General features: G+C 32.0%; 1 protein-coding gene across 1 annotated transcript in view; it reads left to right on the forward strand.

Moving 5' to 3' along the window:
• The first annotated feature begins 3,543 nt into the window (after positions 1–3,543).
• The window catches only part of LOC143226950 (gamma-aminobutyric acid receptor subunit alpha-6-like), a 15,958-nt gene continuing 1,173 nt past the window's right edge, over positions 3,544–18,328 (forward strand). Inside the window, exons 1-4 of the mRNA XM_076458505.1 lie at positions 3,544–3,885; positions 10,595–10,716; positions 12,177–12,244; positions 15,003–15,232. Of these exons, the coding sequence (XP_076314620.1) occupies positions 3,788–3,885; positions 10,595–10,716; positions 12,177–12,244; positions 15,003–15,232 (518 nt within the window). The 5' untranslated portion in view covers positions 3,544–3,787. The remainder of the gene's footprint in view (positions 3,886–10,594; positions 10,717–12,176; positions 12,245–15,002; positions 15,233–18,328) is intronic.

Raw genomic sequence — 18,328 nt, forward strand, 5'->3', positions numbered from 1 at the left:
TCCGCTTGGTGTCGCTAGGTTCGCACAGATCAGCTGATTACGACGCCATTTCCCGATTGCAGATGTCTTCATTTGTGTATTAGCTACGCGGTTTTAAGTGAAGTGCGATTTTTTCGCTTGGCGGATTTCAGAATGAATGACCTGAAGGAGCAACGACTTGCTGTAAAATTTTGTGTTAAACTTGGAAAATCTGCGACTGAAACTTTTGCTATGCTTAACTCGGCTTACGGTGATGTTGCTATGAAGCGTACGGCATATTTCAAGTGGCATGAACGTTTTAAGGATGGTCGACAGTCCATTGAAGATGATGAGCGTCCTGGACGTCCTTCCACGTCAACTGACGACCCACACGTCGACAAAATCAACACCCTGGTGAGGGCAAATCGACGTCTGACTGTTAGGAAGCTTGCTGAAGAGTTTGGGATATCAGTTGGATCTTGCTACGAGATTTTGACCAAAAAATTGAAGATGCACCGCGTTGCTGCGAAAATTGTGCCTCAGAACTTGTGCGTTTTTGGCCAAACACTCGATCACTGTTCTTCCCCAACCCCTACTCACCTGACCTTGCTCCTTACGATGTTTTCTTGTTCCTCAAACTCAAAAGACTCTTAAAAGAACGAAGATTTGAGACGATCCCCTAGATTAAGGCAAATGCGAAGAAGGAGCTGGAGGACATTACAAAAGAAGCATGCCAGGACTGTTTTAACAAGTGGAAACACCCTTGGGATAAGTGTGTGCGTTGGGGAGGAGAGTACCTTGAAGGGGTCCCAGACCTGTAACTTCTAAATAAAGTACATTTTCTTTTATGACGTCAGTCCGCGTATTTTTTGAACAGCCCTCGTATATGTTGAATGTTTCAGAGATTGAACAGCAGTTCACAACATTTGATTCGTAAACAGTTACACAAGGATTTCTGCAGTAGGTTGGAGCTACTTTTTACAGATAGAAGTCAACGAATACAGAGATGAAAGGCAACAACTTTGTAACAACAACACATTAGAAGGATCTATGTTTCGAAACCGACGTAATTCGTTTGTTCTAACGTGCTTCAGTCACATACGTGTTAAATGTTATTGGAAATCGAAGCGTGATCATCATTATGTGTCTGTGAGAACGAACGTTTGAAACAGGAGATGGAAACCATTTATAATGTATACTAGTTAGCTGATTAAAAGCATGCAATTAGAGTCTATATGCTTTTAACATGTTATGCCTCATGACACAGCATTAAGCAAAGGAATTTGTGGTGTAGGAGTATTGTCATGTTGCACAGCCGTAAGAGAGAGCGTGAACAGTTGTGACAGTATGGACTGTAACGTCAGAATGAAGCTCAAAGTTCTTTGGATGTAACCTACATATTCTGTGCTAGATGTCTTAACAATCTGCTGTAATCCTTTGTTGTTAATGTACGAAATGGCGACGTTGACAACTCGAAAATATCCATTAAAATCCAGTGAGAAAAAAGAAAATAAAAATCAGTTTATTTTCCTTTCGGAAAAATTCTGTTCTTGTCCAAATATAGTTTCTAATGAATAAAACTGAGTCATCGCCATGGGTTACACGACTCAACTAAGGAGACTGAACCTCTGAACGTTTTAAACTCCTGCTTTGTAACAAGCCACGTGGTGTTACTATTTCTAACTGGAGGATTAGGTTTATCTTCTCTCAGGCAGATCAGTTAAGAAAGATGTTTACAACATTACAACAATTTTCTTGTAGCAGCTGTTGCTTGTGACACGCGATGGAATCTTCATTTATAATCATTTAAAAATACCAAATAAAAATAAACCACATGTGAATATTCTTGTACTTAAAATGTTTATTTTTTGACATGAAGTTGAAAACATGTTAAATTCGTAGGTGTATCAGGCTTAGTAATCAACTAGTAGATACCGGAAAATTAAACAATTTACAAAAGCAGTAAGACGTACGTATGAACTGTTTGTTTGTTTCTGAATTTCGCACAAAGCTACTCGAGGGCTATCTGTGCTAGCCGTCCCTAATTTAGCAGTGTAAGACTACAAGGAAGGCAGCTAGTCATCACCACCCACCGCCAACTCTTGGGCTTCTCTTACCAACGAATAGTGGGATTGACCGTCACATTGTAACGCTTACACGGCTGAAATGGCGAAGATGTTTGGTGCGATTGAGGTTCGAAACCGCGATCCCGGGATTACGAGTCGAACGTCTTAACACACTTGGTCATGCCGGGCCCAATCCGTTATTATCACCTATAAGTTAATTACTCGTTACAAGTTATCCGTTATTATCCCCTACAATCTTCTTATCAGTTACAAGTAATCCGTTATTATTACCTAAAGACTAAATTACCGGTTACAAGTAATCCGTTATTATCACCTACAATCTTACTTACCAGTTACAAGTAATCCGTTATTATCACCTAGAGGTGAAATAACGGTTACAAGTAATCCGTTATTATCACGCAGTGTTAATTACCGGTTATAAGTAATCCTACAATGCTAATTTCCGGCTAGAAGTAATCTGTTATTATCACCTACAGTGTTATTTACCGTTTACAAGTAATCCGTTATTATCACCTACAGTGTTAATTAACTGTTACATGTAATCTGTTATTATCACCTGCAGTCTTAATTACCGAATACAAGTAATCCGTTATTGTTACCTGCAATGTTAATTACCAGTTATGAATAATCCGTTATTATCACCTGCAATGTTAATTACCGGTTACAAGTAATCCGTTATTAATAACTACATATCAATTTCTGATTAAAATTGTGTTTTCTATCATGTATCTTATTTACATTAATCTGTGTTATGGAAAACCGAGTTATTGATACCAATATGTTATTAGTTGTTTTAGATGTACCAAAGAAGCTTTTAATTTTACTAAATTACTTTTGATTTGTTAGAACTACTTCTAATTATAACAAACTACTATTTTTAATTAGAACCACATCTAGTTGTAAAAACTACTATTGTTTAATTAGAACTACATCTAGTTGTAAAAACTACTATTGTTTAATTAGAACTACATCTAGTTGTAAAACTACTATTGTTTAATTAGAACTACATCTAGTTGTAAAAAACTACTATTGTTTAATTAGAACTACATCTAGTTGTAAAAAACTACTATTGTTTAATTAGAACTACATCTAGTTGTAAAAACTACTATTGTTTAATTAGAACTACATCTAGTTGTAAAAAACTACTATTGTTTAATTAGAACTACATCTAGTTGTAAAAAATGTTCTTGTTTTGTTGTTTGATTTCCAAATTTCTCAGGTTAATAATCACTATTTTGTTAAAATTGTGACAGATTTTTTCTAAAGTTGTCGTGATGAGTTTTTCGTGTAAACAATAACCAAAAGAAGTGATTCACGAGATTGGGGAGTAATTTAAGGATGTTGTGTTACCGTAATATTATATTCATAGACCAGAACGACTCACAACTAGAAATGAACCATTTAACAGTAAAAGAAATGGTTCTTAAAATACTCGTTCAAAAGAGGAAAGGAAAATACAGTAGGACTTGGTTTCATGGGGTTACAATGATGATAAACACTGAGTACAACTTTCATCCTCTATAGCTAGGCCTGAAACCTCTATGTTGATACCTCCGTTTGTTCTGTATTGAGCTATTCATCTGAGGAAAAAAAAATTGTAAAAGGTGACTAAGTGACATGAAACACGCGTAGGAAGTACATATGTTACTAGGAGATATATGTTACAGATACTGACAAAAGGATACCCGAGCGAACAGTAGTCTCGTTTGGTGCAAAGAGAAACAACGCTCATTTTGCGTACGATGAAAGTGTGTGCAATGGTCGTCCGACATTTCTGTTTCGTAGTTAGTGTTACGTGTTTTCTTCAACTGATTGGATGTGAGAAAGAAACAAACAACAGGTAAATGTCGAAGTTTACGTTTATTAAACAAACAATTTACATGTGTTATAGTAAAAACTAATACGTTACTGAGTTTAATTTAGAATCAGCAGAATGATGTACTAAATATTAAATAATTTGTCATCTTCATTAAATAAAACTACAATAACAAGAACAACGCTAACTTGTTTTCATAAATAAATTGTCGTAAACACAAGTTCATTTATTGTCACCTAACACACTTTATGTTATTTGTTTCTTGATAAAGCTAAGTTTTATTTAAAACTCATTAAAAGTTCATTACTTTTACTACCAGCACTTAATATTTTAAATTATTTACGTCTTTGTCCTATAAAAATTTTGTACAAGTTTCGTCAAACCAATTACGTCTCCTAATTTAACAATGTCTGTATAAATTTCGTCAAACCAATTATGTAACAGTAGTTGGACTACACGTATCCAAGGTATGTAACAGTAGTTGGACTGCAAGTATCCAAGGTATGTAACAGTAGTTGGACTGCAAGTATCCAAGGTATGTAACAGTAGTTGGACTGCAAGTATCCAAGGTATGTAACAGTAGTTGGACTACACGTATACAATGTATGTAACAGCAGTTGGACTACACGTATCCAAGGTATGTAACAGTAGTTGGACTACACGTATCCAAGGTATGTAACAGTAGTTGGACTACACGTATACAATGTATGTAACAGTAGTTGGACTACACGTATACAATATATGTAACAGTAGTTGGACTACACGTATCCAAGGTATGTAACAGTAGTTGGACTACACGTATCCAAGGTATGTAACAGTAGTTGGACTACACGTATCCAAGGTATGTAACAGTAGTTGGACTACACGTATACAATATATGTAACAGTAGTTGGACTACACGTATCCAAGGTATGTAACAGTAGTTGGACTACACGTATCCAAGGTATGTAACAGTGGTTGGACTACACGTATCCAAGGTATGTAACAGTAGTTGGACTACACGTATACAATGTATGTAACAGTAGTTGGACTACACGTATACAATGTATGTAACAGTAGTTGGACTACACGTATCCAAGGTATGTAACAGTAGTTGGACTACACGTATCCAAGGTATGTAACAGTAGTTGGACTACACGTATCCAAGGTATGTAACAGTAGTTGGACTACACGTATCCAAGGTATGTAACAGTAGTTGGACTACACGTATCCAAGGTATGTAACAGTAGTTGGACTACACGTATCCAAGGTATGTAACAGTAGTTGGACTACACGTATCCAAGGTATGTAACAGTGGTTGGACTACACGTATCCAAGGTATGTAACAGTAGTTGGACTACACGTATCCAAGGTATGTAACAGTGGTCGGACTATATTTTCTCTAAGTTTTCTAATTGTAATAATAAAGCCTTCCATAATCCATCACTTTTTAATAAATATGTAGGAAAATAAATTGTGAATATTTCAATGAATTGTTGTTGTAATTTATATATTGGAAGTAATTACTCTATACTATTAGTTATATATTGTAAGTAAATACTCTATACTATTAGGCACTCGAATGTTCTAAGACCCCAACTTTAACTAAAGTTGTTACTAGTAATGACTCCTGACGGCTAAGGACTCAGATTTTCCATTGTCCCAAATTTGATTAAAGTTGTTTCCAGAAACGTCTCCTGATGTTTGAGGAGTCAGATGTTCAATGGTCCCATATTTGGTTCCATTTGTAACCAGTAACGTCTCCTGGGGACTAAGGAGCCAAACCCTCCGTGGTTCCAGGTTCTCAAACCATTATTTAGTAGCGCCTTTTAATTACGGAGTCAATAATAAAGTTTAACATTTATTTCGGTGAAGTTGTTTTATTTTTCACATTTAATAAATTGGTCACTGAACATGTTCTTGAACATAAATAAATTTTGTTTCTTCTTCACATGTTTATAAAATCTTGGGAAGTGAATGATTTAGTCGATATCCAGAATTACAGATGTATCGTTGTGAAAACATTGGACTATCCATATCATGAAGGTTCTACAAGATGTGTGTAACACATGAGTTATAATTACCATGTTCCTCAGTCATACCGTACAGTTATTATGTCTCAACTGTTAACACTATACAATTATAATGTTCCTCAGCCTTTCTGTGCAATTATCATGTATCAGATTTACAAAATACAATTACCATATACATCAGTCATACTGTACAGTTATCATGTCCCTGAGTTACATTGTACGATTACTACGTTCCTAAGTCATACCGTACATTTATCATGTCCGTGAATTAAGCTGTATAATTACCATGCTTCTCAGTCATACGGTACAGTTATCATATTCTTAATTACACTGTACAATTACCATGTTCCTAAGTCATACCGTGCAGTTGTCATGTCTCAACTACAGCTTATAGGTGAACATTTCAAAGTTCAACATTTATTATGATTGGATAAACAACTTTCATATTGTTCTAATTACTATTTGTAGTAAACCATAGACAGTTAGTTCATACATCACACAGTATCCTTAATAAACAACTGTTATTTTATTCTATTTACTATTTTGAAGTAAACAATAGACTGTTATGTTATCAAACAACGTGTGATTTACTGAACGTTTGACATTGTTCTATTTACATTATTGTATTAATAGTAAACTGTAAACTGTTATCTTATATATCCCACGTTGTGTTTGATAAACAACTTTGATGTTTTCTTTACTATTTTATAGAAAACCGTAAGCTTCAACTGTATACGTAACGTGGTATGTTTGATAAATAACTTTCATATTGTTCTATTTACCATATTCTATTAAACCATAGACTTATGTTATACATCACACGGCATGTTTGAAAAACAACTTTGATATTGTTCTATTTACAATTTTTAAGTATACCATAGACCGTTATGTGTTACATCACACCTATGATCCATAAACAAGTTTCATATTGTTCGATTTACTATTTTGTGGTAAATCCTACTCTGTTATGTTATATATCACATGGTATGTCTGATAAACAAGTTTCATATTGTTCTATTTACTATTTTTAAGTAAACCATATACTGTTATTTTATACACCACACTGTATGTTTGATAAACATCTTTCGTATTGTTCCATTTACTAAATTGTACTGAACCATAAAATGTCATTGTACACATCACACAGTACGTATAATGAACAACTTCCATATTGTTCTATGTACTATAATGTAGTAAGCCACAGATTATCAGTGTGTACATAACACGGTATGTTTGATAAACAACTTTAACAATGTTCTATTTGCTACTTAGTAGTTAAAAATAGAGTGTCAGGGTATGCATCACAAGGTTTGTTTTATAAACGGTTTTCGTATTGTTCTAGTTACTGTTTTGTCGTAAACCATAGACTGTTAGTGTATGCATGACACAGTATGTTTGATAAACAACTTCCATATTGTTCTGTTTAATAAACCACAGGCTGTTAATGTATACATCGATATCATTGATAAATATCTTTCCTACTGATCTGTTTACCATTTTGTAGTTAACCCTAGATTGTTATGTTATACATCAGAAGGTATGTTTGATAAATAAGTTTAATATTGTTCTACTTACTAGTTTTAGAGCACCGTAGACTCATATGTGATACATTACACGGTATGATTAATATACAATTTTCATATTGTTGTATTTACTATTTTGTAGTGAACCATAGACTGTTAATGTATAGATCACACGGTATGTTCGTAGTAAACTATACACTGTTATTTTATATATCACACGATATGTTTATTAAACAACTTCCATTCTGTTGGATTGACTATTTTGTACTAAACCATAGACTTATTTGTTATACATCACACAGTATGTTTGATCAACAACTTCCACATGTTATATTTAGTATTTTGTAGTAAACCATGCACATTTAGTGTGTACATCACACAGTATGTTTTGTAAACATCTTAAATATTGTTTTATTTACTATTTTGTAGAAAACAATAGACTGTCAGTGTATACATCACACGGTATGTTTCTTAGAGTACTTCTTTCCTATAAAAATTTATTTTTTAGCCTTTTAAAAGATAATGTCATTAAACGTTAAATAGTTTATAATTCACGTAATATAACAATTGAAAAGTAGAAATGAAGTAGTTGTTTTATTGTAAAACTGCACAATAACGTCTCTGTTCTCTGTCTGTTACTGTGTATTGAACCTCGGACTGCATCGTTTTGAGTCCTGAAGTAGCCCACTAGAGACAATATCTAACAGAATAGCTCAATCTTTTAGGTGATTAAACGTAATAAGCGTTATATAAGCTGTTTTCTCTGAAGGAAGAATATATTATAATAAATATCCAAACTGGCCAGTAGTATGTGAAGGAAAATACAATATCTATTACCACAATACATCTGAATACACAATGTGTATTACCACAATACATCTGAATATACAATGTGTATTACCACAATACACCTGAATACGTTCACATCATCTTGTTTAACTGGAACTAAAATTACGTTAAAACGAACAACAATCAAAACAGGAAGGAGATATGTTTTTATTATGTTGTGGTTTCCAAAACTGGATGTTCTATCAAATCTTCTGTTGCTAGAAATTATAAACAAATTTTATGGAACACGACCCAATCACATTCATAGTTTATGAGGCCGGAAAATATTTGTTAAAAGAAAAGATTCTATATTCAGTCATTTCCGGAACGTAATGTAGACGTCATAATAGTATTTGTAGTTTATGAATTATGAAAATATAAGTTGTAAAAATACAAACATTTCCAACTGAAAATATATCAGTTTCATTTAACATACGAATAACTTGTTAATAGTTACTAGAAGATAAATGTGACATATAATCTACGGTATAATAAAAAAAACGGTAAATTGATAGAAAACAAAGACGAATGTAAACCAACAATTAAAGAAATTCTTCATACATCAGAATCAATAAAGACTGGGACAAGAAGTAGATGAAAACATCATGGTATATACACATTCTAAACATGTTTCTGAACTTTACATTTAGAGATAACACCTACTGTCTGATTCTATCACTTAACCTTATTACCAAACACATTCTAAACATGTTTCTGAACTTTACATTTAGAGATAACACTTACTGTCTGTTTCTATCACTTGACCTTATTACCAAACACATTCTAAACATGTTTCTGAACTTTACATTTAGAGATAACACCTACTGTCTGTTTCTATCACTTGACCTTTAATATACGTATGTAATAAAAATTATAACTACATTTCTATGACATTAATACGTTAATGATACGATATATAGTACAACAAAAATTAGTTCTAATGTCTACAGATAGAAATTTCTTCGAAAGTTTCAAAACGAAAATATATTTTAAACACGACTCAAGTAGAGCAAAATATATAAATCAAAATATGAGTGAAATATAACTTAACATTCATTAGACAAAAACGGTTGAGTAGCAGAGAGGATGGTTGACAAATATAAACAACAATGTTACAGAAACACGGCTGTGTAGTAGAGAGGATGGCTGACAAATATAAACAACGATGTTACAGAAACACAGCTGTGTAGTAGAGAGGATGGCTGACAAATATAAACAACGATATTACAGAAACACTGCTGTGTAGTAGAGAGGATGACTGACAAATATAAACAACAATATTACAGAAACACAGCTGTGTAGTAGAGATGATGACTGACAAATATAAACAACAATGTTACAGAAACACAGCTGTGTAGTAGAGAGGATGGTTGACAAATATAAACAACAATGTTACAGAAACACAGCTGTGTAGTAGAGAAGATGATTGACAAATATAAACAACAATGTTACAGAAACACAGGTGTGTAGTAGAGAGGATGGCTGACAAATATAAACAACAATATTACAGAAACACAGCCGTGTAGTAGAGAGGATGACTGACAAATATAAACAACAATATTAGAGAAGCACAGCTGTGTAGTAGAGAGGATGGCTGACAAATATAAACAACAATATTACAGAAACACAGCTGTGTAGTAGAGAGGATGGCTGTCAAATATAAACAACAATATCATAGACACACAACCGTGTGGTAGATAGGATAGCTGTCAAATATAAACAACAATATTACAGAAACACAGCCGTGTAGTAGAGAGGATGACTGACAAATATAAACAACAATATTACAGAAACACAGCTGTGTAGTAGAGAGGATGGCTGACAAATATAAACAACAATATTACAGAAACACAGCTGTGTAGTAGAGAGGATGGCTGACAAATATAAACAACAATATTACAGAAACACAGCTGTGTAGTAGAGAGGATGGCTGTCAAATATAAACAACAATATCATAGACACACAACCGTGTGGTAGATAGGATAGCTGTCAAATATAAACAACAATATTATAGACACACAACCGTGTGGTGGATAGGATGGCTGCTAAATATAAACAACAATGTTATAGAAACCTAGCTGTTTTAAGTTTCTCCTTTATTGATTGTATGTGGTAAATGTACTCATTTGTGTTGCATATTTTAGTGTTTTAATGTTTGTCTTCTGATTATTGTATGTGTTAACTGTCCTCATGTTTTATCGTTTTCGTTATGTTTCGTATATGACATAATTGTCCTCATGTTTGCTATATGTGTTAACTGTCATCATGTTTTTTATGTGTTAACTGTCATCATGTTTTTTATGTGTTAACTGTCCTCATGTTTATGAAATACTTTATGGTTTTAACATGTTTGTCATTTGTTTGTGACAGAAACTTTCCCCAACAGCAGCCTGTTGACATTAACGTGGCTCCAAAACGAAAGCAGAGGTTGTTTTATTTGGACAATATTCTTTCCACGTATGATAAACGTGCTTGGCCTACCTACGGAACAGGTGAGAAGTCTTCAGGTTATCTCTAGACGTTATATCAGTTCAAAATGTGTAACAAATATCAATATAGATTTTATTCAGGGGAATGATTTAACTACTCTCTCAGTTGAAGCTTGGTTGCTGTTTTATAAATCGTGCTATCTGCACTTTTTCCAAACACAAATTTTAAGTTTTTAAATCTGTTTATTCGCAGCTGACCAGTGGTGGCGTTTGAAGATATATTTTCATTATTTTTTGCGAATAGAAACAGTAGAATGAATAGAACAGTAGAAACTTAGAGCTTTATCATGTATGTCTCTGATATATTCAATGTAACAAAACAACTGGAACGTTTTGTTTGATTCTTTGGTAACCGTCCTGTTATAAACTAGAAGGAAGGTAAATAGTAAACAGAAACATCTTAGATTCTTTGGTAACCGTCCTGTTATAGACTAGAAGGAAGGTAAATAGTAAACAGAAACATCTTAGATTCTTTGGTAACCATCCTGTTATAGACTAGAAGGAAGGTAAATAGTAAACAGAAACATCTTAGATTCTTGGATAACCGTCCTGGTGTAGACTAGAAGGAAGGTAAATAGTTAACAGAAACATCTTAGATTCTTTGGTAACCTTCCTGTTATAGACTAGAAGGAAGGTAAATAGTAAACAGAAACATCTTAGATTCTTGGATAACCGTCCTGTTATAGACTAGAAGGAAGGTAAATAGTAAACAAAACATCTTAGATTCTTTGGTAACCGTCCTGTTATAGACTAGAAGGAAGGTAAATAGTAAACAGAAACATCTTAGATTCTTGGATAACCGTCCTGTTGTAGACTAGAAGGAAGGTAAATATTAAACAGAAACATCTTAGATTCTTTGGTAACTGCCCTGTTATAGACTAGAAGGAAGGTAACTAGTAAACAGAAACATCTTAGATTCTTTGGTAACCGTCCTGTTATAGACTAGAAGGAAGGTAACTAGTAAACGGAAACATCTTAGATTCTTGGGTAACCGTCCTGTTGTAGACTAGAAGGAAGGTAAATAGTAAACAGAAACATCTTAGATTCTTTGGTAACCGTCCTGTTACAGACTAGAAGGAAGGTAAATAGTAAACAGAAACATCTTAGATTCTTGGGTAACCGTCCTGTTATAGACTAGAAGGAAGGTAAATAGTAAACAGAAACATCTTAGATTCTTGGGTTAGTTTTGTCAAACCGAAGTAGAACAGTCAATTAGTAGTAGTATTGTTTGTTCTGTAACCTATGGATTGACTAATAGAATCAAAGTTGTGTGTGTCCTTAAAATTTAATATGAAATCAATATTTATTCATGTATTTGTATACAAACTTTATCATATGTGTTTCTTTGAAGTCCTGTAAAGACGTAACAAAGATTTTTTGTAAGTGTGAAGTTTGTATGATTTCCACACAGTGTAAAGTGTTAAGCTAGATTCTACAGGACATAAATATATGTTTGTTTTCAGATAATCCGACTGCTGTAAAAGTGAATATATACATTAATAGTCTGGGATCAGTTAGCGCTGCAAACATGGTAGGAAATGATTTTCGTTCTGGTTTTATCATTGACAGTGACAGATGTCACGGTTGACAGTATTGTTAATAAGACGACACTGTTCTAACGTCTTACGACATTTTTCTCAGTAATATAGAGGTAGAGAATCATCAAACCACGTGTTCTGTCTAAATTAAAATATATGAAATGTAAAACAAATATCCAATTATGTTTGATATAGTTTGGATTTTAAGTTGGAGTTTTTCACTAAGATAATTTCTTTCCACCAAATTTTGTTTCGTTTTTGTTTTCGAATATTGTGACAAGCTACTGAGGGCTAGCTGCTCTAGCTTTCTCTACGAGTATTTAATCATGTAAGACTAGACGAAAGGCAGGTAGTCATCACCACCCACCATCAACTCTCGGCTGCTCTTTATCCAAACATAGTGGGATTGACTGAAACCTATAACGCTCACAAATCAGAAACGGCGATCATGGTTGGTGTGACAGAGATTTGAACATGATACATTTAGATTACGAATCGAGGTCTCTAACTACTTAGCCATAGTGGGTCTTTTCCATCCAAACTGCATTAAATGTAGTAACATTTTTAACCATTGTAACACTTAGTTATCCACCTGTCTCAGTGTTAAATACTATGTTCGAATATAGTTCAGTGGAATATTATTGCTATTACCTCCAATAACTCCTGGGAGTCATAAAAGAACTAAACTAGAAAAAGATAAGCCTAACATGGTGTGTTTTGATCAGTGTAAATAGTTAATAATACGTTTCCTTCTGCACCTAATCTGTTTAGTTTCAAGTGTGGTATGGAATAACAAACATACTTCATTTTTCTCTACTATATTATCTAAAAGTTATATCATGTATATACATGTATATACACAAAGCTCAGTTTACGAACATAGTTTATCTTGTAGGGGTCGAGTGGCAACACAAATTTAGATGAGCTTTCCGTAGGTGGATCCTGTCATGAAAATTGTCCATTGTTCCATATTATGTGCCCTACTTTTTGGGTTTGTTCTGCTACTATGAGGCACACGGAAGTCAAGTGATTCATTTACTGATTATTCATGTGTTGATGTAATATGGGATAGCAGATTTTAACATATTTCAAACAAATTCAGTAAAACTGTCGTCTTGTACAACGTGTTTTGTTACTGTAACAGGACTTTCATACGACACATGTGTCTGGTTACCGTAGTAATACTTTGATACGTCACTTGTATATGGTTACTGTAATAACACTTCTATGTATAACCTGTTTCTAGGTCACTGTAATAATACTTCTATATATAACCTGTTTCAAGGTCACTGTAATAACACTTCTATATATAACCTGTTTCTAGGTCACTGTAATAACACTTCTATATATAACCTGTTTCTAGGTCACTGTAATAACACTTGTATATATAACCTGTTTCTAGGTCACTGTAATAACACTTCTATGTATAACCTGTTTTTAGGTCACTGTAATAACACTTCTATGTATAACCTGTTTCTAGGTCACTGTAATAATACTTCTATATATAACCTGTTTCTAGGTCACTGTAATAATACTTCTATACGTCACATGTGTCTGGTTACCGTAATAATACTTTCATACGTCACTTGTATGTGGTTACTGTAATAACACTTCTATGTATAACCATTTTCTAGGTTACTGTAATAATACTTCTATACATCACATGTGTCTGGTTACCGTAATAATACTTCCATACGTCACTTGTATGTGGTTACTGTAATAATACTTCTATATATAACCTGTTTCTAGGTCACTCTAATAATACTTCTATATATAACCTGTTTCTAGGTTACTGTAATAACACTTCTATATATAACCTGTTTCTAGGTTACTGTAATAATAATTCTATATGTAACATGTTTCTAGGTCACTGTAATAACACTTCTATATATAACCTGTTTCTAGATCACTGTAATAACACTTCTATGTATAACCATTTTCTAGGTTACTGTAATAATACTTCTATACATCACACGTGTCTGGTTACCGTAATAATACTTCCATACGTCACTTGTATGTGGTTACTGTAATAATACTTCTATATATAACCTGTTTCTAGGTCACTCTAATAATACTTCTATATATAACCTGTTTCTAGGTTACTGTAATAATAATTCTATATGTAACATGTTTCTAGGTCACTGTAATAATACTTCTATATATAACCTGTTTCTAGATCACTGTAATAACACTTCTATATATAACATGTTTCTAGGTCACTGTATTAATACTTCTATACATCACATGTGTCTGGTTACCGTAATAATACTTCGATACACCACGTGTGTCCATGTTACTGTAATAACACTTCGAAATATCACCTGTTTTGCAGTAGTATTTCGATATATCTTCTGTGTCTGGTTACTGGAATAATTCTTCAATACGGCACCTTTCCATCGGTTACTGTAATAAGACTTCGAAACACCATGTGTGTCTGAGTTTATATAATATGGTTCTAGGTTATTTTAGGTTAGTAGCTGTTGAAGAATACCCTATTAAAGAGGACATATTGATTATAAATTCTTTAGATTAGTACCTGTTAAAGAACACGTAATCGTTGTTGGTTCTTTAGATTGGTACCTGTTAAGGAATATCTATTGGTTATAGTCTCTATAGATTACTACCCGTTAAATAATACCTAATGGTTACAGGTTCTTTAGATCAGTACTGCTTAAAGAACACCTAACTGTTATAGGTTCTTTGGGTTAGTACCTGTTAAACCTAATGGTTGTTTTTTTTTGTTACTTGAAGGATTACACTTTGGATATTTACTTACGTCAATCATGGCTGGACCACAGACTTAATCTGGCAATTTTTGGTGTAAACCATACAGTAACCATGAGTGGAAAAGACATCATCAGTCGTATGTGGAAACCCGACTTGTTCTTCAGGAACGTGAAGAAAGCTGCATTACATTTTGTTACTGTTCCTAACATGCTGTTGAAAATTTCTCCAGAGGGTGTCGTTCTTTATAGCATGAGGTAGGTAATGTATTAGGCATTCATTTTTGTAACAGAAGTAAGAATATTGCTTTCACGTATTTAGTAATATTTAAGTGTAATATTATTGTTGTAGTAGCAATGCTTACGAGTAATGTTATCCTTGTAGTAGTAATGTTAATATATTTTGCTATTTTGAAATAGTAATGTTTATGTAAAGTTATTCTTGTAATAATAATGTTTATAAGCGATGTTGTTGGTGTAGTAGTAATGTTTATATGTAAAGTTATTCTTGTAATAATAATGTTGTTGTTGGTGTAGTAGAAATATTTATGTGTAATGTTTTTGGTGATGTAGTAATGTTTACGTGTAATTTTATTCTTCCAATAGTAATGTTTATGTGTAATATTATTGTTACACAAGTAAAGTGTATGTGTAATGTTATTGGTGTAGTAGTAATGTTTATGTGTAATATTATTGTTGTACAAGTAAAGTGTATGTGTAACGTTATTGCGTAGTAGTAATGTTTATGGATAATGTTATTATTGTAGTAGTAATGTCAATGTGTAATAACATTCCTGTAATATTAACGTTTATGCGCACCTTATACCTTATGGTATTAATGTTTATGTGCATTATTATTTTTGTAATAATAATGCTTATAGGCACGTTATTCCTGTATTATAATGTTTTCAGTAATGTCTTTGTATTATTAATATTTAAGTGTAATGTTATTGCTGTAGTAGTAATGCTAATGCGTAATGTTATTGTCATAGTAGCAATGTTAATGTGTAATGTTATTCTTCCAGAAATAATTGTTTATGTGTAAAAGTTATTCTTGTAGTAGTAATGCTTATATGTAATGATAAGTGTAACAGGAAAGTTTATGTGTAATGTTATTCTTGTAGCAGTAATGTTAATATGTAATGTTATTGATGTAATAGTAATTTTATTGTATAGTAACAATGATCATGTGTAGTATTTTGCTGTAGTAGTAATATCCAAGGGCATACACTGTAATAGTAGCATTATTCTATGTAAACGTATTCTGTTGTTGTTCTTGTAATGCTTAAGCATAATGTGGTTGTTGTAGTAGTAATGTTTATGTGTAATGTTATTGGTAGTAGTAAGGCTTACGTAACGTGTTACTGTTGTAGTAATAATATTTATGGGAAATGTTATTGGTGTTGTAGTAATTTTAGTGTGTAATGTTATTGTTTGTGAATTAATATAAATGCGTAATGTTATTTGTGAATTAATATAAATGCGTAATGTTATTTGTGAATTAATATAAATGCGTAATGTTATTTGTGAATTAATATAAATGTGTAATGATATTGTTTGTGAAGTAATATAAATGTATAATGTTATTGTTTGTGAATTAATATAAATGTGTAATGATATTCTTGCAGTAGAAATGTTTTCGTGTAATATTATTCTTGTACTAGTAATCTTTATGTGTAATGTTACTGTTGTAATAGTAAAGTTTATGTGTAATGTTATTAGAGTTTTTTAAGTAGAAGTTTTTTGTTTAAATATAGTTCCCCAAAGACATTTTGAAACACTGAGCTCTGTATATTCACTCCACAGCATCCTTTTACAATAGAATATATGCATTGTTAATTACGTGGCAAGTTTTTTATAAAACAACAACCGGTTTTGCTGCTATTATATGATCTGATTGGAATACATAGATGCTTATTTAGGAAACTTATTATTACTGGTTTTTCTGACAAAAACTTGAGTATGTTGTACGATTAGTAGTCATTTAAACAAGTAAAATACACAGTTTTTTATGAACTAGTATATTAAAGACAAAATTCTTTGTTAACAAGTATGTTAAAGACACAGTTATTTGTTAACTGGTATATTAAAGACACAATTCTTTGTTAACTAGTATATTAAATACAAAGTTCTTTGTTAACTAGTATATTAAAAACAAAGTTCTTTGTTAACTAGTATATTAAAGACAAAGTTCTTTGTTAACTAGTATATTAAACACAAAGTTCTTTGTTAACTAGTATATTAAATACACAGTTCTTTGTTAACTAGTATATTAAATACACAGTTCTTTGTTAACTAGTATATTAAAGACACAGTTCTTTGTTAACTAGTATATTAAAGACACAGTTCTTTGTTAACTAATATATTAAAGACAAAGTTCTTTGTTAACTAGTATATTAAATACACTGTTCTTTCTTAACTGGTATATTAAATACACAGTTCTTTGTTAACTGGTATATTAAAGACACAGTTCTTTGTTAACTAATATATTAAAGACACAGTTTTTTATTAACTAGTATATTAAAGACACAATTCTTTGTTAACTAGTATATTAAATACAAAGTTCTTTGTTAACTAGTATATTAAATACAAAGTTCTTTGTTAACTAGTATATTAAATACAAAGTTCTTTGTTAACTAGTATATTAAATACACAGTTCTTTGTTAACTAGTATATTAAATACACAGTTCTTTGTTAACTAGTATATTAAAGACACAGTTCTTTGTTAACTAGTATATTAAAGACAAAGTTCTTTGTTAACTAGTATATTAAATACACAGTTCTTTGTTAACTGGTATATTAAATACACAGTTCTTTGTTAACTAGTATATTAAAGACACAGTTCTTTGTTAACTAATATATTAAAGACACAGTTCTTTATTAACTAGTATATTAAAGACACAGTTCTTTGTTAACTGGTATATTAAAGAAAAGTTCTTTGTTAACTAGTATATTAAAGACATAGTTCTTTATTAACTATTATATTAAATACACACTTCTTTGTTAACTAGTATATTAAATACACAGTTCTTTGTTAACTAGTATATATTAAAGACACAGTTCTTTGTTAACTATTATATTAAAGACACGGTTCTTTGTTAACAGAGTATATTAAAGACAAAGTTATTTGTAAACTGGTATGTTAAAGACACAATTCATTGTTAAATAGTATATTAAATACAAAGTTCTTTGTTAACTAGTATATTAAAGACAAAATTCTTTGTTAACTAGTATATTAAATACAAAGTTCTTTGTTAACTAGTATATTAAAGACACAATTCTTTGTTAACTAGTATATTAAGAGACAAAGGTTCTTTGTTAACTAGTATACGTTAAAGACACAGTTCTTTGTTT

Source organism: Tachypleus tridentatus, chromosome 9 (genome assembly GCF_004210375.1).
Source record: "Tachypleus tridentatus isolate NWPU-2018 chromosome 9, ASM421037v1, whole genome shotgun sequence".
NCBI lineage: Eukaryota > Metazoa > Arthropoda > Merostomata > Xiphosura > Limulidae > Tachypleus > Tachypleus tridentatus.